The sequence below is a fragment of the Akebia trifoliata genome, chromosome 1 (genome assembly GCF_017979445.1).
Source record: "Akebia trifoliata isolate Shusen 1 chromosome 1, ASM1797944v1, whole genome shotgun sequence".
Lineage (NCBI taxonomy): Eukaryota > Viridiplantae > Streptophyta > Magnoliopsida > Ranunculales > Lardizabalaceae > Akebia > Akebia trifoliata.
The window spans coordinates 22,705,940-22,729,803 of NC_141375.1; the positions used below are offsets into that span (position 1 = coordinate 22,705,940).

At 36.4% G+C, this 23,864-nt stretch overlaps 1 protein-coding gene across 5 annotated transcripts in view; it reads right to left on the reverse strand.

Moving 5' to 3' along the window:
• LOC147410986 (Transducin/WD40 repeat-like superfamily protein) overlaps nucleotides 1-23,864 on the reverse strand; it is a 90,526-nt gene that overhangs the window by 43,619 nt on the left and 23,043 nt on the right. For 2 of the 5 annotated variants that reach the window (XM_086443087.1, XM_086443115.1), the window contains 10 exons: nucleotides 23,415-23,545; nucleotides 19,745-19,978; nucleotides 19,384-19,562; nucleotides 17,636-17,736; nucleotides 5,886-6,059; nucleotides 4,102-4,157; nucleotides 3,866-3,953; nucleotides 1,895-2,015; nucleotides 1,638-1,748; nucleotides 595-1,244 (listed from right to left, as the gene is read on the reverse strand). In XM_086443087.1, coding sequence (XP_086299213.1) covers nucleotides 1,150-1,244; nucleotides 1,638-1,748; nucleotides 1,895-2,015; nucleotides 3,866-3,953; nucleotides 4,102-4,157; nucleotides 5,886-6,059; nucleotides 17,636-17,736; nucleotides 19,384-19,562; nucleotides 19,745-19,978; nucleotides 23,415-23,545 — 1,290 coding nt within the window. In that variant the 3' untranslated portion in view covers nucleotides 595-1,149. Of the gene's footprint in view, nucleotides 1-594; nucleotides 1,245-1,637; nucleotides 1,749-1,894; nucleotides 2,016-3,865; nucleotides 3,954-4,101; nucleotides 4,158-5,885; nucleotides 6,060-17,635; nucleotides 17,737-19,383; nucleotides 19,563-19,744; nucleotides 19,979-23,414; nucleotides 23,546-23,864 lie in introns of those variants that run through there. The other 3 variants (XR_015178646.1, XM_086443107.1, XM_086443097.1) reach the window with 3 other exon arrangements.

Sequence of the window (23,864 nt, forward strand, 5' to 3'; positions counted from 1 at the left end):
CAATTCCTATGTAAATCATCAAAGAATTGCAACCATATGGCGTTAGTAAAAGTTGATGTGGCAATAGTAACTCTATTTTTTTTTATATGGGTTAGTTGTACTTTGAACCCACGACCTGAAAGTTGCTTTGCAATGTGTCCAAACAAACAACTGAGTACGGGTCTAAGCTCAATATTCAGTGATCCATAGAATTTGCTTTTACATGACATACTTGTAAATTGCTCTACACGGCATACAGCGATTTGTTTGGCTTGCAAAGCTAATTTGATAATGGCCATTGCTTTTGTTCCTCACAATATCAGCATAAGCTACTCTCCGCTTGCAAGCTCCATGCAAACCACAAATACTTTCCATGTAAACTCTTCATGTGCCTTCTTTTGTTTGGTGGGGAAGACTAATGCAACCCCAATTACAAGATTGTGTACAAAGGAAATTCGCTAATTAACATTTCTTTGGACATCCCTGTGACGAAGCATCTCAGTTTATTTAATATGTTATCAGTTTAGACTATATCTTATGTTCGATAGCTCTAATTGCATGCATGGCTTCTCTTTGCTGTTCAGAAAGTAGAAAAGGCATGCACCCAACACAATATTTGTAACAAAAAAAATTATTGAAATTCTATGGTGTTCTTAATATCATATTTGATATTTTCCGTACAATGGGAAAGGGAGCAAGGATGTTTGTCAACCACTTGATTGGTGGAAATGATGAACCCATCCAATTTGAATGAACTAATACACCGCCAAAAGGCTTTCATCAACAAATGGAAGCAACACAGGTTGGACCTAGAGACATTTTGATGCCAATGACTTGGGAGGTTGAGGAATCATGCCACACCTACCATCACCAATACAATCATCACTTCTTTAGTCTCCTATTCTTCACTTAGTGATGGAGAAACAACATACACTCCCCAAGTTCTTTCGAAATTGTAACAAAGCATTGACCCCAAGAATCAATGTTTACAATTGTCTCACAATGTTTTGATCGAGATAGTATAATAACTTTACCTGATCAATTGGCTTTCTGCTCTTTGAAGATCATTGCTTGGAATCTCTTTCCATTTGGCTGAGAATGGTGTTACTTTCGAAGGAGAAGCCATCACTGGTTATCCACTTTGCATCAGCATCCAAACTTCATGATCAATCATGACCCGTGCATGTAAAATAAACCTTCCCTGGACCCAATCCATGTCCCCAAAATATGATTTGGCTCGCTTTCCTTGGACCGTCTTTGTGGTTCTGCACAGGGAGAACAAATCAGACACATAAAGGGTCTGTATGATTGCAGGGGAAAATCAGCAAGAATATAGTTTTTCCAGAAAAAAAAAATGAAATTTGCAATGGTAGAATTGCACATTTGGTAAAAAAATAAGTTTTCCTAAGGAAATGGTTTTCATGTGTTAGCGGGAAAATATTATCTGGCTCAACCCTTCAAAAAAATGATTTTCTCGTCAAGGCCAGAAAATCCTACTGTACGCCCACCTCCAAAATTAAAAACTCACTCTTATTTGACAATTTCCTAGTTGCAATCGAACACGAGCAAACATTTTCTAGGCAAATTATTTTCTCTCTGACCTTTCCCAGAAAGAACAAATTGATCGAAAGATACAAAGGGTGGGCCATGGGATATACTTCCTGTTGCGGGCCAGCACACTCTTGAAGGGACAGAATTCGAAATTCTCTCTCCAAAGAGCATCTCACCAGTCTTGATGCACCAAATGCGTACCTTGCCGTCCTCTCCACCTAACAAATTTTGGCACACAAACTCAGCTTAATGAAAATTATAAGCAACAAATGGTACCTTACAATCCTCTCCACCTATTTTGGTGCTCAAACTCAGCTTAATGATGACTATAAGCAACAAATGACATTACTAATTCAGAAGGCACCTGACATAACAAGTTCCTCAGATGAATCGACTACAAGTTGTGTGCGGGTGAGGGAATTCACATGCCCTTCATAAGATTGAATAGCTCCTCTACCAACCAAGCGATTATCATAGAGCTTGATCTGTATCAACATCAAAAATAATAAGTCGAAATCAATAGATTTGCATTTTAAAGAAACCACAGAGACAATTTGTGATACATTGCAATGCAGGTGAGTGGTCCTAACTTTATTGTGTTCCATAAATCATGATTTGTAATTTGCACTGGACATACAGCCCCAGTTAGAAGAAAATATTCAAGTTGAAGGTGCTAAAAGAATGAGAGGAAAACCCCAAAGAACATGAACAGAGATAGCAAAAGAAGATATGAACTCACTTTCAATAACGAAAGACTTAGCTCTGACAGAACGGAATGGAGGAAAAGGATTAGTTTTCCAGAACCAAAAAACTTACGACAAGGCTTTGTTGTGTTTTTTGTACTTTAAGAACAGTTTAGTTCACTCACTTTCTGCTTTCTTCGTTCTCTTCTTGTTTTTCACAAAGCTCTGAATTCAGAGAAATGTACAACTACAAGCAGTAACAATAGGAAAACTAAACATGAAACCAAGATAGCGCCTGCAGCTTCAACGAGAAAAACATGAACACCTATGTCGGTGTCCAACTGGGTATGAGGTGTCTGGTAGGTCACCTTAGAAAAGCATAGAATGGTGACGCATACGTATATATGTATGTGATTTGCTTTGAGTGAAGCTCGGAAGGATGCTTCTTGAATGTTGTCTCTTGTATTTACTTTTGTTGGTCATCTTGAACATATTTAATAGAATTTACATTTATCTATCAAAAGAGAGAGAGAGAGAGAGAGAGAGAGAGAGAGAGAGAGAGAGAGAGACATATATACATGTATTACGTCATATAATTTTACCTTCTTCTTTTCATAGTTTTTTTTTTTTTTTTTTTTTTAAATTTAAAAATGAAGATATATTACCTAAAAGAAATATTCCAATACACCATCCATAATAAAAGGTAAATTCCTTGAATCAGATCGTGATTTTTTATATCCTATAAATTAGTGGATGGAGGATGGATTGCATCAACCTATTAAATCTTTAAGTTTATAGAACATAGTGTAAAGGTAATCCTACCTGTATAACGATATGTGTTGGGGTGTGTCACGTTGATATGTACGACATGGAAAAAATCCTAAAATTGGTCTCCTTGATACATTTTTTATTTCTTTTATTTTTTTGCTAAGCAAGAAAGAGATTAGTGGTTAATGGAGGTGAAGATGGGTTCAACGGGATTTGAACTTAGGTCATGGAATCAACTCTCCTCAAGCCTTTACCACTTAGCTAAGTAGAACCTTCAGTGTCCTTCTACATATTAACAAAATGTCTAGTATCCTCATGGTAAAAAAAAAAGGGCACTAATGAAGTGCCAACTTAGCTTAGCTGGTAAGATGTGTGGAGTGTTAGTCTCACATCCTAGGTAAACCCCTTGAACCCACCTTAACCTTGCTGACCACACTAACCTTCACCTACAACAACAAAAACCACTAACCCATGCTGCAAACAAAACTACTTGGGAGATTCCAGCCAAAGTTGTTTGGATCAAACCTATTCGAACTGGCAAGGATTTAATTTCAGTGAAGGCATTACTAAAAGTACTGATCGTGTGTTAAGTACCATCAAAATACCAGGTTACTGGTCTACTGTCAATCGATCTTTCACCAATGGTCACTACATTCTGTCACCAATTGTCACTATGTTTGAGGTGAGGTATTGAGCATATTTTGCAACTTGCATAATTGTCTTAGCATAATTAATTGTTGGTACATGTCATTTTTTTTTTTTTAATGAAGAAGCCACAGTATGATAATGATCTTTATGGATTATGCTGAAACAACATTATGTATGAAGCAATAAAATTCACTATGTCCCAATAACAAAGAAACACAAAGTTAGCATTGCAATACCAGAAAAAAGGAGTTCGAATGAGAACTCACCGACCCATCCATGGAGCTTGCCAAGAAGTACTGGTCACACGTTTGAAGTGTTACCAAACTACAAAACCATAATTGAATTGTAGTTGAGATTTCAGACAATAGTTGGTGAAAACTCTAGCATAAGTGGATAAAAAAATATAGCCTATTTAGAGGTATTAAGCACAGTGGGCTAAATAGTTGACTTCCTAAAGTGGTTTCAAACTAACCTGGAAATAGATGAAGGCATATAAATGGTAAAAGAAGGATTTATATTTCCTTTGAGCTGCAAAACACAACATTCAGATCCAGTCACTTGAGGATTCACTAAAAATAACAGTTCAAAAGTGGTCTTGGTGGAGGCAATTCATATAGAGAAGTTACATCAAGTGGGCAGAACTGAATCGAATGAACATGATTCAACCATCTGAACCCAAATTTTTGGGCTAAGGCTGTTTCTGGGTTACTCAAAAACTGATGGAACTGATAATGCACGATAAACATTGCAGTTTCTAAGACTATATTTACCCCCTACTGTGAACTGTGTTATTGACAACTTTGAATCTAGAATACAATGAATCCCCATCGAAAATTGCACTGTTGCAGATGATGCACAAACCATATGAACAGAAATGCCCAAATTTAAGACACAACTAATTTGTAACATACTAATGCACTTTGAATGCTTAGAAATTCAAATTCCACCAATAATCTACATTGTCTTGACTCATCCCAAAACCCACTGTATACAGATTTCAATGCACCATTTCATGGGTATAGGAAATCTTTGGATATTGTAATCAAGGGCCTTGATTGATCTGATCAAAGATCATCCATATCCAACATTGAGCTGGAGAGCCGCACCCTTTTCAAGTGAATATCAAACTCCAACAGTCAACATACAAGGTTGCACACCCTATCCCTATGAGCAGTGTCAACTTGAAGTGTGCCACCCTTTCCTTGTGAACAACATCATCTTGGTCAAATGGCCAAGTCAAAACCAGTTTAAGTGTTCATGTGCCCACACGCCTTAGTTTATTGCCATATACCAAAGCCATTGATTAGATGCCTTACACAAATGGACCATCCAATCATGCCACACTCTATTTCTAGGTGCACCCTAAGTGCCTAAGACATGCATGCAACAAGTACATAAACCTGCGATGCCCACAACTTCATGATCTAGGTGCCTAATCTAACAAGTAGAAAATAAGAAAGAGTCCTCAAGCTTTTCTGATGCGTGCATTCAAACTACAAAGTGCAAAGTATGCATCATAAGCGGCCAATGCAATATGCACACCCATGCACCATGCCTATGTGAACACAAAAGCTTCGTCTCCTAACACCATGATTTAGTCTTTTTTTTAAAACAACTAAAGAAAGAGAGAGAACCATTATACATAAGCTTAAGAGCACTTCTCTTCTTGGGCAATGTGGGACAAAATTAGATTAAAAAAGAGTTTTGAAATTTCATTTTCCACCAAAAAAATTTAGTCAAAAGATGAAGGTTCAAGCTTTTAGAAAAGCAACCCAAAAACAAAATACGTTGCCTATGAAAAAACCTGTTCTTTTTGGTGTATTTTGTAAAATCTGAACAAAGGCTATGATGATGATGTTTCTGACATAAAAAAGGAAAACTTTTTGGTGTATGCTCTTTTCCCCTAAAGGTTGTAAATTTTTCGCAGTTGGTTGCAGGGTCGATGACAAATCTTCAATTAGTAGGTAACTAGCTGAAAGAAGCACCAAGTATGTAGGTCCAATTGCAGGAATGATACAATTGTGGACTATTTCACTTGATTAAAATATCCTTTGTGATTTACTGTCCAGGCTATTATTTCTTGACTGAAACATGGTCAAATGTTTTGTCCCTTTCAATATACAGACCCGGTTAACATCATAAAAGATGACAGCAGTAGCTTTCAAATTGTTTCCTTCATCAAGAAAATGATAATTGAGAAAATAATTAAGATTTAAAGTGTAGATTTTATCATCCTAAGAACCACAAATCAAATACCTCAAACCATCGTTTAACCAAATTCTGAGCTTTCCTCCTTGAAGGATCTTGAATTGTATGTGAACGGTAAGGAATTCGATGGCTAGGAAGTTTAGGAGGAAAGCCTTGCGGTTTCTGGCGAACATCAACCGTCACAATTGCTCCATTTCTAAATCCACATAAAATAACATTTCCCTGCAACAAGAGATAAATGTATATGTTTCTGGAATGAGGCCAGTAAGAACAAGACTACACATGTAGAAGACATAATGGAAACCATAGAAAACATGTGATCATGATCAACTAATAGAGAAAAATTTTAAGTGCATTGTGGCCTTCCAACTGTTAAGTTCAGCTAGTTAAAAATGATGTGCCACAAGAAAGGTTTATGCAAACCAACAAAGGCTAAAAGTGTTGTAAAAGTTTAGTTTCTTACGTGTGTGTGTGTTTGTATCATTTTTGGTGTGTGTGTGTGTATGTATGAGGATATACTTGTAAATCTATAATCTTCTCTTCATCTTAATATACGAAGGCTTGTAGGGTTATTTCCCTAAGCATATTTTTCCCAAATAATCAAGTTGGTGTCAGAGCTAGGGTTTCCCTTGCTCATTTTATGATGATGTCATCAGCCCCAAATCTCCATTGATGAGTGCTTCCAATGGAGTTCCATCCCCTAAGTCTCATGGACTCCTCAGATCTGGATTTTGAAGTCATTTGATGTGCTTTTCAAGTAGTTGCAGGTTGTGAACTTGTCATCCTCGTTTTGCATGTTTCGTTGATATCTCTTCATCCAGTTCTCCGATTTTCAAACCCCTTGAAAGGGTAGGTCGTTTTGGCTCTAAATCCCATCTACAACCTCCGATCTTTGGATCATTGAGGTTTGATAGGGTTTTTACCTTCTTTGTCAGTTTTGGCTCTTAGGAAACCCATGTCTTCATTGTGTTTTGCAATTTTGCTTGTGAAGCTCTCTTTGATTTTCAACATCTTGCTCCTTGATTCTCTTTAGTTGTCAACTTCATCTAGGATCCAACATATTGCACTCTTGTTTGTCCAACATCATAATAGTTTCTTTTTGGTGAAGCTACTTTGTAATGGAGGTTAAATCCCTTGTTCCTCTTACCCCCTCTGATCTGATTGCTAATTTTATCACCAATTTAAAGTTCAATGGTGATAATTTTCTTACGTGATGTCGAACTATTACTCTTTACATTGGGGGTCGATTGAAGATAGGTTACCTTACAAGGGATACTCATCGGCCTACTATTGATGTTGGTGTCATTGATAAGTGAGATTCTGAGAATTGCATCGTTTTGACCTGGCTTTTCAACTCTATGGAGTCTCAGATTACTGCCAACTATATTTTTTATGAGACTACTCATCAGGTGCGAACTTCACTTTCACAGACAAGTTTTGGCTGAGAATGATGTGCGAATCTACCAACTTATTCGCGAATTAGCTACTTTTCAACAGGGAGAGTTCTGTTTCAGATTATTACAATGCCCTCCAGTGCCATTGGGAAGAGCTAAGTCAATATGAGCCTCTTTCTAAACTCCAACCTAAGTCTACTAAGATCGTTGCTAAGCAGGTTAAGCATCACCAAATCTATGATTTTTTGGGAGGTTTCACACTAAGTATGAGCAGTTGCACACTTGCATTCTAGCAACATCCCCTATTCCTCCACTTCACGCCATCTATGCCACAATTTTTAACGAGTATCGTCGTGCAGTTATGTTTTCAAAGACTTCCTCAATTGCTCATCAAGATCGTATTGCTTATGCCAGTGCCTCCCATTCTTCCCTCTATTGGACATAGTCGAGGGAATAATCAAGATCGTAGTGGTCATGGCCGTGGTTGTAGTCGCTCTAGTATAATATGTTCTCATTGTGGTATTGCAAGGCATGATAGTGCTTAGTGTTATCGCCTCCATGGTAATCCTGAGGGTTACCGTTCTCATTTTGTTGCTGCTACCAATAGATCTACAGTTGTTAATGCTTCCAACCCGAGTCTACCACTGATGATTTGAGCTCGATGAAAGCACAAAAGACTGAAATTATGAATGCCACTGCGTTACTTTGTGTTGAGATGTGGTTAAGTAGTCGCTCCAGTATGATATGTTCTCATTGTGGTATTGCGGGGCATGATAGTACTCAATGTTATTGTCTCCTTGGTAATCCTGAGGACTAATGTTCTAGTTTTGTTGCTACCAGTGATTCTATAGTTGTTGATGCTTCCCTACTCGTATCTGCCACTGATGCTTTGAACTCGATGAAAGCACAAATGGCTGAAATTATGTGTACCACTGCGTTACTTTGTGTTGAGATGCGGTTTCCATCCAACCGTACTGCTACTGCTACATCCTCTTCTAGAGTTGACTCATCATCCTCTACAACTTCAGGTATCCATGATTCCTCAGCTTATGCAATCATTGCTATCATCCCCTACACAGTGGGTCATAGACTCGAGAGACACTTACCACATGATGGGGTGAGTCATTGAGTTATTCCTTTATATTCTCCACCTTCCTCTCAAAAAAAAGTTCGCCTTCCTAATAGCTTTTCTACACCTGTCACTGGGATAGGAACCATCCCTATTACTTTTTCTCTCTTTGTCTCATGTTCTATATGTTCCTCATTTTTCGACAAATCTTCTTTCTGTCAATAGTCTTGTTAAACACTTAAATTGTAGTGCTATTTTTTACCCTACCTATTGTGTTTTTGAAGACCTGTCTTCGAGGAGGATTGTTGGTAAAGGTGTCGAGAGAGGAGGCCTATATTACTTGGTCACTTACCCTTCGACTTTTGATGTTGTTGCCGCTATTGATGACAACCCTTTTTTTTTTCTCCTTTCTATTGATGCTAGTATAGATACTTTACATTTGTGGCATGCCAAGCATGGGCACGTTGGCTTTTAAAACTTATGTGCTTTAATTCCAAAATCTCATAGTTTTTGTTCATCTAAATTTCAATGTGCGATTTGTGAACTCACTAAGCATGTTAGAAATATTTATCCTTCACGCATGTATCAATGTAAGTTCATGTTTGAATTGGTTCACTCTGACATTTGAGGTCCTTCCCCAACCACATCTCTTGATGATTTTCGTTACTATGTTACCTTTATTGATGACTACTCTCGCACCACTTGGGTTTACCTTATGAAATCTAAGGATATAGTTTTTTCTAAATTTCGCGAATTCCATACTGTGGTGTCCACCCAGTTTGGTACTCTGATTAAAACTCTTTAGTCTAATAATGGTGGTGAGTATTGGTCTACTTCCTTTGTCCACTATCTTCTTGACCATGGTCTTATCCATCAATTTACATGTCCTTATACCCCTCAACAAAATGGTGTTGTTGAATGTAAAAATAGCCATTTGGTTGGGGTTGCCCGCTCTTTGTTATGTGGTATGCAAATGCCTAAGACCTATTAGTCCATGGCTATACTTACCACATGTTTCCTGATTAATCGTATGCTTTCTCAGATTCTTCATGAACATACTCTATTCCAAACACTTCAGCCCGAGCATCCCATTTTTCCTATTGAGCCACTTGCCTTTGGTTGTACCTATTTTGTTTAGGACCTCCGTCCTAGTTGTCACAACTCACAAGTTAGACAATAACATGGTTCATTGCATTTTTGTTGGTTATTCTAGTATATTTAAAGGATATCGTTGTTATGATCCTACATCTTGTCATTTCTTTACTACCATGGATGTTACTTTTTTGAGGATATTCCTTATTATTCTACCGATCCTTCTACCCCTCATGCATCGCCTTTGTCCATCCCAATTGATCTTCCTCAAACGAATGGGTATCTCATTTATGTTAAACGCAAGTGGCATAGTTCCTCCTTTCATGCACTACCGCGACCTCTCTTCACTCAGACACCTCTAGTAGGTATTTCTCACCCTATCACTACACCCACAGTTTCTCTTAGTCATTCTGATACTATTATTCCTGCTAATACATCTGTTCTTAAGTTGCTTAATGCTCTTCGTAAGTGTGTAACTCCTTACTCGCTTGCCAGATATGTTTCTTACCAAGTTGTTTTTGCTCCTTATCGAGCATTTCTTTCTGATTTTGACTCTGTGACTATCCCACATACGATTTTTGTTGCTCCTGTTAATCCTGCATGAAAAACTGATATGCTAGACGAAATAGCTACCATGCAAAGTAATCAGACATGAGATATGGTCTTTCTTCCCCCTAAGAAGAAAACAATGGATTCTCGATGGATCTTTAATGTTAAGCATAACTCTGATGGCAGTATTGCACGGTATAAAGCTCGTCTTGTTGCTCATGATTTTACACAGACTTACGACCTTGACTATGATGCAACCTTTACTCCTGTGGCGAAGTTGACTTCGGTTTGTGTCCTCTCCATTGCAGCTAGTTAAATCAAAGAAAATCGCATAAAATAAAAAAGAAGATGAGAAAAGAGAGATGCTTAGAGACTTGGTGATTAGCCCCTTCTCTCAAGTCTTTATTTATAGCCTACCTAAACATAAGATATAAGTAATGGGCTAGGCACACATACATGTTTACATGCTACATGTAGTGGTATCTCCCACATAGACATAAGAGGACCGACATGTCTTCCATACAATGAGAACTCTAATGACTACATACAATGAAAACTCTAACACAACTAATCACGATTGGCCTCTTTATTAGTTAGATGTGAAGAATGCCTTTCTACATAGACATCTCACAGAGGAGATGTATATGGATCCCCCACTTGGATTTCTACTTCAAGAGGGTCCAAGAATAAAGTCTGTAGACTAAACAAGTCTATTTATAGTTTGAAGCAGTCACCTAGAGCTTGGTTTCATCGCTTCAGAGAGGTAGTAATGAGCATGGGTTTTCAAAAATGTCACTCTGATCATATTGTCTTCATTCATTCTAGTTCCACAAGTCATACCATCCTCTTAGTCTGCGTGGACAACATTATTCTCACTGGAGATGACTCGTCCTTCATCACTTATGTGAAGAAGGAACTAGACCGTGTATTTGAAGTTAAGGATTTGGGTCCATTAAAATATGTTCTTGGGCTTGAGGTTGTTTGTTCCAAGAAAGTCATTTTTCTCTCACAAAGGAAGTATGCCTTGGATCGCTTATGCGATACCGATATGATTGGTTGCAAACCCGTTACTTCACCTATGGATCCAAAGCTATCTATACATGAGATTGAGGATGATCTTCCTGATCCACATACCTATCAAAGACTTGTAGGTCGGTTGATTTATCTTACCCCTACACAACCAGATATTGCATTTGTTGTATGGTTAGTCAGTTCATGCATGTTCTTCATCCTACCCATCTCACAACAATTCATCGTATTCTTCGTTTTATCAAGTCTAGTCCGAGCATGGACTTATATATCGTTTGCATGGTCATTTGGATCTCACTGCTTTTACTGATGCTGATTGGGTAGGATTTATTCTGTTTGCCATTCGACCTCAGGATGGTGTGCCCTTCTAGGAGGCAATTTGGTTACATGGAAAAATACAAAAGTAACCAGTGGTATCTCGTTCAAGTGTTGAAGCCGAATATAGGGCTATTGCTCATGGTACATGTGAGCTTCTTTGGCTTCGATCTCTTCTGAGTGAATTAGGATTTCCTATCAAGAGATCTATGCCGCTATATTGTGACAATGAAGCAACAAAGAAGATTGCCTCTGAATCTGTTCTGCATAAGCGAACCAAGCATATAGAAGTTGGTATACACTTTGTCCGTGAAAAGGTCCAAGATGGTTCACTTAGGTTGCAACATGCCTCTTCCTATTATCAGCTCGTCGATATATTTCCTAAGTTATAGGACCATTCATCCTTCAGGATGTCACTATCAAGTTGGGCATGTTTGATGTTTATGCTCCAGCTTGAGGGGGAGTGTTGTAAAGTGTCTAGTTACTTATGTGTGTGTGTGTATGTATGAGGATATACTTGTAAATAATTAGTGTTCAAAGAGAAAGCGAGGGAGGGAGGGAGAGAGAGAGAAGGAGAGAATTATTATACCATTAACCAAATGAAACAAAATGAACTAAACTAAGACTGCACATATGAATGTACAAGATGTCCAAGCTCTCTCAACATAACTAAAAATCAACTCTTTCTATCAGACTTGATGAGTAAGCTAGTAATGTTGATTTTGGGGCTTATTGGGGAAAAAATATTGGTAATTACATATCTAAGGTGGGTAGTGTGGTAGCAATAACACAAGTATTACTAGAAATTTCAATTGAAGTACATGTAGGTCACAATCAACAATTCATTTCCAAACCTTTCATTGCCTCCTAACTACTAATAAACATCATCATCGTCTACACCTTACCCCAATGAGTGGGTAAAGCAACATAAATCCTATTTTGCCACTTACCTAACATGAACCAGAACTTTGTTCAAGGCATATGTTTTCATATATTTCCTTACTACATCCATCCATGACATTATATTATATCCCATATAGGATATTATGTTTATATCATTTTATTTGTATAAGATGTATAGTGGTTCACATTAATATTTGTATTAGTATGCTAAATGGACATTTTATCCTAGGTTGAATTATTGGGACATAGTTAATTGAATTAAATATCTATAGCTTATAAAACTTTAGGTTATAATTTACAACAATTCATATATATATGGGTAGTGTTCAGTAGCCAACGCTTAGGGAGCCAATGTTTGTCCTATATGGGTTAAAAGTTTCGAAATGGGCTGATTTTTTGTGAGGATGATCTCTAAAGTGAGGAGATCATCATCACAGAAAAATCAGCCCATTCTGAAATTTCTAACCCATCAAAAGTGGTTTGCAAGTTGAAGAATTGTTGACCGTCAATTTTTACCATTAATTTGTAAACCACTTTTGATGGGGGTTAAAAGTTTCAGATTGGGCTTCCTTTCTTCTTGGCCTTTGTTTGCCTTATCTCATCCCTTTGTGGTGTGGTATTGTGCAGACAAGGTATATCCCGGATTGCGGTTGACTAAGTACGCTCTCCTCGGTGATGACATAGTCATCGGGGACCCTCGCGTTGCTGAACTCTACCGTGAAACAATCGAATCGCTTGGGTCCTGGCTTGGGCTTTTTTACTCATCCACTGCTCAACCACATTTGTCATGTTTCACTGATGCTGATTATACGGGCTCTCTTACAGATAGGAGATCTACCTCTGGTTTATGTACATTCCATGGAGGTAACCTTATATATATATATATATATATATATATATATATATATATATATATATATATATATATGTGTGTGTGTGTGTGTGTGTGTGTGTGTGCGTGTGCGGGTGTGCGGGCGCATGTTCAAACTATAGGTAACTATAAATAAAATTGTAATTGCATCATTTAATACCATGTCTGAACATACATGTGTGTTCAAGCCACCAAAAAGGGGGGACTGCCCCACCCTTGGTGTGCCCCATGTGATTCATTGTTCATTGACTACAATTGAAGATAATAAAGTTAACTTGGATTTTGCCTAATTTTGCTTCCTTTATTGCTCAACCAATGCTGCCAAACCACCTCAAAGCATATAAATACCCCTCCTCACCTTCTCATTCTCACACCATTCTCTCGAGAAAGAAAATTGTGAGAACTCGCTCCCTCTGCTTCTCCCAAAAACGCGGTAGGGATGCTCCTAGCCCACCCTTGTGTGCATCAAGAAGGGGCACAAGGGCTACCTAAGCCAAGTTGTTCTACCCTCATAATTAAAATGGGATGTAAGGCCAACCATGGGTGCAGATTATCCACGATATATACCCGTTTTTCGGTATTTATTACTATTCTCTCTATCCCATGTATTTCTCTCTTTGTTTTTATAGTTTATGACCAAGGGAATACTTCCATACAAGTGGCCTAAATCTCTTGCCCCCTTCTAAGGACACTATATGATTCACTACCATCCTCCTATAGGTATTGTCTCATGCAGGTGTATCAAGGAATGAGAAACACGCAATTTAGTCCAAGACTAAGAGGAGATTGATCCATGAATGTACTGTTTATAGGAATGACCTAAGCTTTTTGCCTCTTTCAAGACCCTATATAATTGATTATTACCCTATCGTAGATATTGTCTTAAACGAGTGATCCAGGAGCTGAAAAATCATCCTTAGTTCAAACTATGGAAAAGTTTACATCGATAAATTGAGCAGCTTTTTTTTTTTTTTTTTGATAAATATAAAGATAAAAAAAGAGAGTACAAATGAGGCCTGAGGTAGCCCCCAAACAAGAACATAGAAAGAAAAGAAAAAAAGTGAAAGAACCACCAAGTTACAAATACGATCCCATCTAAACACAAACTCCTTGAAGAAAAAAACCGATGAAATCCTTGTTTAGTTTCACCCAAAGAAACAATAACCCTAAAATTTCCATAAACACCGTATGCACATTACTCTCCTTACCATGAAACATCCTATTGTTTCTCTTTCCAAAGACCCCAAGCAATGGCCAGAGGAAGAATAGTTTTCACAAATGCCTCTTTCTATTAAAAGGATTATACGTATGTAAAGCATGATTTTTAAGAAGGTTGCAAAAAAGTAAGATATTAAGAAAATCATAACTAGGAAGACGTTAACACAAATCCAACCCTGATGGATAAATATCTTGAGAGACATGGATCCTCAAGAGAGAGGTTGATCTTAATCAGATTTGCTCCTTAGTCCAAGAAGGGGTCTAAGAAAACAATCTTTGATCGGCTAAATACCTTGAGAAGCACAAGCCCTCAAGATTGGTCGATCCTTATCAAAGAACTTTTGATTGGCTAAATACACTGAGAGACATAGATCCTCAAGAGAGGTAGATCCTAGTCAAGGTAATAAAACAAGATAATAGACATTTAAATTTAAAAGATTGTGCCAAGAGAAAACCTCATTAAAGTCTATTGCTGGTTTATTGTTGTTGTAGTTTATTTATTGTTGATGGTGATTTTTTACTTGCTTCACTTCATAGCTCACGGACCTTTCATGTCCATAGATTTAATAGTGGAGGAGGATTTTTAGATGAACTCAAAACGACTCAAGCTAAGAGGAAAGAGCCCTTGTCTTTTTTCTTTTTTTTTTTGTATTCTCAGTTTATGTAGTCGAGAGGATGATGGTAATTATTGTCGTTGTTTCAATGTAATCTATTTTAATATTTAATGGAAGTTATAGCTTCCGCTACATGTTGAGTATTGAGTCAACTAGCGAACTAGTTTTATTTTAGGAAATCTCATGGAAATCCGAGTATAAAAATTGGAATGTGACACCTGAAAATAAGGCTTACAGAAAAATGATGTGAATACTCAAACTCAAATTGGACTCATAAAATAACCAAAAACCAACTCAAAACTAGAATATAATAAATTAACTAATTTAAAATTTACCCCAACGAAAATAAAAGTGATGAAAAATAAATATAGGCTCAAACAAGTGGATCCTTATATAAAATTGTCATTGAAGTATATTATTATTGGCTTGATTTGCATCCCACATTATCAACCCATTTTGTAAAGTCGCTTGTTTTCATTTATTCTGGTGGAAAAGTTGATGTCATTTGTTTTTATGAATGAAAGTTATATGCAACAAGCACGCAAAGTTTTTAGATTGGCTTATGTAAAGAAATATGATGCCCCCCAAAAAACATCATATCAAAACATGTTTTATTGCCTTTTTTCAACAAGTATGCTCGTCCTCAATAATATGGTTACAGCAACATGAGATTCCAACGAATTGGAGATTGTTTGGAAAAGCAACATCTTGTTCATATTTCACAAATTGTGTGCCATTAACCAGCACACATTGGCATATAAACACCATATATAGCTGACCGTCAGAATTTGGAAATGCCTTTTATTTTAAAATTTGGATGTGGTAATTGTTTTGTAAGGAGATCAAGGAAGAGAGAAAAAGATGAAGAGAAGAAGAGAGAACTTAATACCCTAATAAAAAACAATGACAAAAATGCCCATAGTGCCTCACATTTCCAACACTCCTCCCCCGGGGCATTGTTATTGCACATGCTCAGCTTGGCCAAAATATGATGGAAATGAGAACCAGTGATAGCTTTTGTCAATATGTCAGCAAGCTGGTCCTCCAATTTACATATAGGATGCACACTTATCTTGAATTCAACTTTTCCTTAATGAAATGATGATCAACCTCAATACATTTTGTCCTGTCATGTTGCACTGGATTATGGGAATGCTAATAGCAACTTTGTTATTGCAGTACACACTCATAAGACCATGATAGTAAGTCCTAGCTTTTTAAGTGCATTCTCAACCACATAAGCTCACAAACACAATAAGCCATTGATCTAAACTCTGCTTCTGCACTAGGTATCGAACAACAGATTGTTTCTTAGTCTGCCATGTCAATAAGATACCCCCAACAAATGAGAAATACCCTGAGGAAGATCTACTGGTATATGACCATGATGAGCAAACAAGAGACCCTTCCAAAACAAAGATTTTAAATAGCATAAAATTCGATACACAACTTCCAAATGAGTAGTCTTTGAAGCACAGATATAAAGTGTCTTACTATACTATAGGCTATATCAGGATGAGCAAGAGAAATAGATGAGTCTGCCAATGAGTCTCTAATACTGACTTCCATCAATCAATGGATGACCACTGTCATTGCAAAGATTGTAATTTTTCTCAATGGACATGTCTATGGGCTTGCTACTCATTATTCATGTCTCCTTCTAAAGGTCAAGAATATATTTCCTTTGTGAAATAAAGATTCCCCTTTCTTATCTGGCCACCTTGATGCCAAGAAAGTACCTCCATTTTCCGAGATCCTCAATTTCAAACTCATTTGCAAGTTGGCATTTTGGCCATGTTATGTCCTGATCATTTTCAATCATCACAATGCCATCCACATACACAATGAGGGAATTAACTTTCCCTTGATCGTTGTTTTGTGAACAAAGTGTGATTGGCTTGACTCTAACTTTACCCATACTTTGCATAGCTCTGTTGAATCTGTCTAACCATGCTCGTAAAGATTGTTTCAACTCATAAAGTGCTTTCTTCAATTTGCACACTTTACCTTTAGATGATGGTAATTCCACACCAGGAGGTACTCTCATATAGTCCTTTTTCCTCCAGGGTCCCATGAAAGAAGCCATTCTTCATTCCAAGTTTTTGAAGAACCCAATTTTGATAAGTTGCAAGGGATAAGAGAACTCGAATAGAATTCATCTTAGCCACCAGGGCAAATGTCTCTTGATAATCTACTCCATACATCTGCATATACCCCTTGGCAAAAGCCTAGCCTTGTACTGCTCTACCGAGCCATCTTGTACTTCACAATAAACACCTATTTACAACCCACTGGGTCTTTGCCCCCTGAGTAACTCCACCAAGTCCCATGTGCAATTCTTTTCAAGGAAACACATCGCTTCAGCCATGGCATCCCTCCATTTAGGTTGATAAAGGGCATCCACAACCCTGAGAGGGATAGACACACAATACAAGGAAGTGGCAAAAGCACGATGTGAACGAGATAGCTATATGTGACAACATTGGAAATAGGGTGTTGAGTACAAGTTCTCACTCCCTTCCTTATAGTAATCGAAGGTGACAATCCTCGATCATAGGACCAAAAGAAATGTCACCAGGGATCAGGGGAGCAGAAGAGGTCTCTTGGCAATGGAAATGGAAATTAGGTGAAAGGTGTACCGGTGAACAATATTGCATACAAACTCCAGTACCAATTATTTAAGTAAAACAGTATGCATGATGAAATGGAAATGTAAATTTGTCATTAATACTGATTAATGTTACCGACTGATCAAAGCATAGCGAGAAGACATCACTTTTACTGCGGCACAACCATGATACCCGTCCATTTTCCAAATTTACCAAGGCAGCTCCAAGATTGGTGCCTAACCAACAAAAAATAAAAATAAAAAGAACAAGTTAGATATTGGGGTAAATTACCAATTCGTGTGTTGTATATGATGAAATTCCAATTCCGGCTCACTGTTCATTTTAGATCCCATGAACAGTGAGATTGCAGCTATTCCAAAGTAACTATCTCGCAGTTATAAGGTAGCCAGATTCCTGTTATTTATTTGAAAAGTGACAATCTCGCTGGTTTATAAAAGTGACAATCTTGCTATCTAATAAATATCAGTGAGATTGTCACTTTTATAACCAGAGAGATTGTCACTATCAGTGATCTCACGACCTTATACAAGCGAGATCGTCACTTTGAAAGATCTTGTTGTTCATGTTTAGGGAATAAAAATTAATGGTGAGCCAGAATCAGAAATTCATCATAAGTTGAGCACATTTTGGGAAATTTCTCTAGATATTACATATAATTAACAAAATCTAGAAAAAATATGGAACACATGTACCCACTGATACAAATTTGCTAAAAGATGGAACTTTCTAGCAGACTGCTGGGTAATTTAGGGCAAACTCATTTAATATGTAATTTACAATTTTCAACTTAATAAAAAAAAATTATGGATCAATCAGTAAAATTTCGCAACATGGTGAAATGCTTTGACAGCTATTATCTTAGTAAAAACAAAATCAACACTGTAAAGAAATTCTTTTGGCATTTTGATATAGGGCAGTGAGGGAAGAAGATGGTAAAAGGGGGGGTTAGGGAAATCTTGTTTGTAATGATTGGATTCAGGATTTGGACTACAATAGGATGAACCCAAAAAAGATTTGGGTTGTGGGGTTTAATTTTGACATTTTGCAATTTTGATTAAGGATTTAAGTTTATAGGATAAGGAAAGGGTTAAAGATTGAAGTTTGTAGGTAAATTACTAAAGGTTAAGGGAATGGGAAAAGGATTACGGGTTGAAGTGTGTAGGTTTCAAGAATCACGAATTCAAGAAAGTTAAGATAAAATAAATAAATAAAGATTAGAAGAAAAATAGAAGGCGTAGAAGGATAGAACCTTGAAATCACATCAAGGGTTTCTTGGAATCACACCAAGAATGAAGGAAAACTCACTTCAAAAAACTCCATGAAAGAAACTTATTCTTTATTCATCAAATTCTTCATTAGAAAAAATCCTAACACAATCTATATATAAAAAAAATAAATCTAAGAATCCTAATCAAACTAAAATACCAAATAAATAACCTAATTTTCGCAACTTTTTCTCTTCTAATTTTCCAACCCTCATAAACTTAAATAAAATACATTATAAAATTACCAAACTACCCCCTAAACATTATACTAAGACCATGGGCCAATAAAACATGCAAATAAGCCCAAAAAACATAAAAATAAAACCTTAAAACAGAAAATTAAATAAAATAAAAAATCTACTCTTGAAGCTTTGATCTCCCCATCACATTTGTCAACTTTATTGAATTATTATCTCTTTGTTTTCTGTATTGTAATAATTAATCGATGACTACTAATCCCATGCACCAATAGTAACATCATAAATGTGTCTAAACTCCAACACAGCAATTGCAAACATTTTCAGCACAGTACACACACACACAGGTATTGCATAGTAACAGTACAAAATAATTAAAAAGAGTAGCTGAATAACTTGCCAATTACTGCTTGAGATCCAGTCGGGTTACAATCAGCAGTCCAAATAGTACAATTTAAAGAAGCGACTTTAAGAATTCCTCCCCTTATAGTAGGAAGACCTTGACCGAAGTCAAATGGTTCAGTGAGTTTATCAATATAGACAGATCCACCAGCTGTTTCCGATCCCAGAGTAGTTATCCTGTTTCCTTGAGTCAAGGATTGCAAGTGCAACAACATGAAAAATGAAAATAGATAAAGCAAGGGTAAACAAACATAGTAAGAAATGACAAAAGAAATGCATAGATCCAAACATCCGTATAGAGAAAGAAACATCAGAAATAAACGTATGGAACCAATGCATCTGAAATTATTTATGGATACAATGTATGGTGGACGACTGAACCATCATCAGTTGTATGAGAAGATAGCTTTCCAGCTCTCTTTATACAAGATATATGAGAGGGCATTCTTGCTACTAAAGGTATGGGCCCACAGATATGTCCAGGTGCTTTATCACATGCTGCTTGGCTTTCAGTAATGTGAGGCCAGACACAAGTCGGCATGCATTTTAACCCGTGGTTAAAATAATCTTCAACTTTCCCAAGTTCAAAAAGACTGCAAAAGCATAACACTTCAAAGACGATAATTTGTAAGGCAATCATTAACATAAATGCTATATATATACACTAAAAAAATAAAGTTGGAGAGGTATTATGAAAAATCTTTGGGCTTAAAGGAGTAAAAAAGGAAAGATAATAAAGTTAGAGGGGTATTATGGAAAAAGGGGGCAGAAGAGGAAAGGTCATAAAATTAGAGGGATATTATTGAAAAAGGAGAAGAATAAAGACAATAAAGTTGAAGGAGGTGAAGAGAAAAAAGTGTGGGGTAGTGTGCACCTAGGCATCCTCTTTTGGGGTTATAGAGTAAAAGAGGAAAATAATAAAGTTGGAGGGGTATTCTTAAAAAATTTCGGTGTTATAGGGGAAAAAGAAGAAAGATAGTTAGAGAGGTATTATTGAAAAAGGGGAAAAAAGATTGTAAAATTTGAGGGATATTATTGAAAGGGGGGGGGGGGGGGGGGGGGGGGGAAGACAATAAAATGGAAGAGTGTGGACCCCACTCAATTATAGTTGGAGTGGGACGTTTATACCCCTATAATACTATAGCAGAGTGGGATCCACCATTGTGTTTTATTTTGTATATATACATGGGTTGGGATCCGTAGACTCATGAATGTCAACTCATATGTTCACACAATCCCAAGCGTGTAAATACAAAATCCAACAATCATGATTTATCCTCAAGATTCACGCTATATTCCTGTGACATTTTTTTATCCTGGCCCCTTGAAAGTCACATGCACACAGTCAAGATTGTGAGTGAACATATTAATTTACTTTCCATGTGTCTATCGATCCATAAATTGTTTTCTTCAAAAACATAGTGTGAATGTTGATGAGCCTAAGGATGATGAAATGGAAATGGGTAGATCTCAAGGGGAACCAAGACTCTGCTTAAAGTGAAAAACAATGGTATAGGGGATCATTGCAAGAATTTAAGGGAAGAATATAAAGGTGGTAGGAGACAAAAAAATGGATGAGAGAAAGGAACAGATGATGCTCGAAGTGAAGGAGAATGTGTCGCCCCACCCCTTTGTTTCCATATCACTTATAAGCAAAGGGCTTTACCTATAATGTGTCATATTTCATAAATGAAGACGTCAAACGAATGATCGTGTGGGTTGTGAAAATCCCTTAGCCTCGAAACCCACATCATCTTTATCCCCCTATGTTTATTGTCTTTTTGTGATATAGATAGGTTTGCCGACACTTATCTCAATGTCAATGATCGAGTTAAGATGCATCGAAGAAAGAAATCAGCAGCATTGACCAAGTCAACTCGACCCAAGCTTTGACCGGCCCACAAGACCTAATCCAGCTTCTCTTAAGACTCTTTCTTTCATTGAGTTTCTATTTTTTAAGTTGCTTAAGTAGTCCTAGTTAGTTTCTATTTCAATTTTAGAAAGTTTTTTTTCCTAATTAGTTTCTAATATGTTTTATGTTTAAAATTTGTTTTTATTCTTTAGATTACAATTAGATGTCTAAATTGAGTTCTAATAAGATTAGAAGGTCAGTAATATGTTATAGATAGATTAGGAAGTTACTTTTTAATATTTTAGAAAGTTTCTAAGTTCTTAAGAAGTTATCTATATAAGGAGCTTCAATAAATAAATTTAGTGCGTAAGTTTTTTTGAAGATTGATTAATAAAATAAGAGACTTTTCTTCCTTTTTTTCATTTTTTTTTTAGTATAAAAACCCGATATTGGTAAGAAATTTTAGTGTTTGAGATTGATTTTCATCAATCTCAAACTTGGATTGAAGTTTCTAATCTGTTTTAGTTGACAAAGTCATTACTATTAGTTCTTGGGATTTCACCTAGAACCAGATTTTTAACATAAACTCCAGGTTGGTGTGTTTTACCCTACATTTTGTCACCTCATCTATGACAAATCCACGTAGTGTACGCGTGAACTACTAATTTTGCACCATCTATAAATGGTAAGAGCAATGTCTTAAAACCCAAACCAGACCGGGTCGAACCAGACTCGGAAGTTTTCACGGTTCAAGTCAAAGTAAAAAAAAAAAAAAAAAACCATGTTTAATAAATTCATTTGACCTGTGACCTATCCCAGTCGAGTCTGTGAAGAGATCGGTTTTGGAGAAAACATCGTCTCCTATATATGCCGTCCAAATTTTGGTTAATATTTTCACCCCTTTCTAAATAAAACCTCTTCTCCGACATACATGCCCCTCTAAATTTTGAATAATATGAAATACCCATTTTTTAGAATCAACAACGTGCCCCTCTTCTCTTCTAAACTAATGGAAACAATCTCAACCATTTCATCTTGAACCAAAAATATATATTAAAAAAAAAAAACCTAGATTTTTCTTCCAAAAGCAGTCATTTTCAAGTCCTTCAACCATTGTTGAACCTCATCCTCAATCCATCTTTTCAATCTCACTTTAATCCATTGTAGAATAATACCTTGATTTTTCCTAGTTTTCTACAACCTGTAAAGAAAAAACCCTTGATTTTATTATTAAAACCAGTTATTTTCAAGCTCTTCAAACCTTTATGGTTGATTATTTTAAGCCGTTGAACCTCATCTTTAATCCACCGTTTTCAATCTCACTTTAATACTTTTTACAAAACCCCATCATCTCTTACTTCAAAAATCCCATCTTGTTTGTTAGGTTTGAAGATTGAAGAAGTAGAATCTTAAAGTTGAAGAGAATGATATTGAAAATGTATTTGCAGTAGATAGAATCTAAAGGTTGAAAAAATAATAATAAAAATTCAGTCTTTAAAGTTGAAGATGCCTGGTTTTGGGAAGAAGAAACCCGTATTTTACGAAGTGTTCCAGTTTTGGGTCGGGCCCAATTGACGCAAAGGTCGGACTGGTTTGAACCAACTCGACTACTCAAATGGATCATTGACTGGTCCGGTTTTTAAAACATTGGGTAGGAGAGAAAGTATCGCATCTTTAAGGTAAACAAAGCAATACTGACGTTGAACATAAGAAGCTCAAAGCACTCCAGTATTCATTGTTGCCCATTATCATGATTTGAGGGGCATTCGGCTCGAGCCTCTAGTTTTTTAATGGCAGAAGATTGTAAAATTTATGTGATTGGGATGTTTGTTATAGGACCGAGGCAAGTGAGATGCTATTTCCTTGTTCAAGCCTATGTTTCTATAGGGTGGGATTTAGCCCCCTTTTTTCTCTAACACAATGATACATATGAATCAAAGAAAGAAGCTGGTTTGCATCATTCTCCACAAAAGTGAAAAATGTTGTCATAGTTGACACATATTCTTCGATAAAAACAAGAAAAAGCATAAAATTTTAGTTTTTCTTCACTATACAAAATAAGCCTAACTACAAATATTAACTTAAGCATCAGCTATGAGCTTAATTCTGAGGTTAAAGAATTGCATCAAAAAGTTGAAGTGGATTTTATTAATTAACAGATCAACATGTAACTTTACCTCAAAGAACCATTCATACTGCCTGTCAATAGAACACTTGTTTCACTTTGACCTTCTAGTGTTTGTATATTAACATGTAATTGTTCCAAAGCACTATCAGCTACCCACTCTGTATTCGGATACCTCCAAATCTATAAAACAGGAAAGAAGTTGACATAGTGAAAGTATGTGAATCAATAGATTCAATTGATAAACATGCAATAGCTAAGAAGAAAATAAAGCAAAGAGCTAGAAAGCAACTAAGAGAGAAAAGAGATTTGTATTGATATGTTTTGAATTGAATTATTATAAAATTCGTTTTTGAAGCTCCTTATATAGATAACTTAATCGTAACAACTTAGAAACATTCTAAAATACTAAAAACTAACTTCCCTAATCTATCTATAACATGATAACAACTTTCTAAACCTATTATAACTCAATTTGAATACTTCTAAGCACTTACGGTTC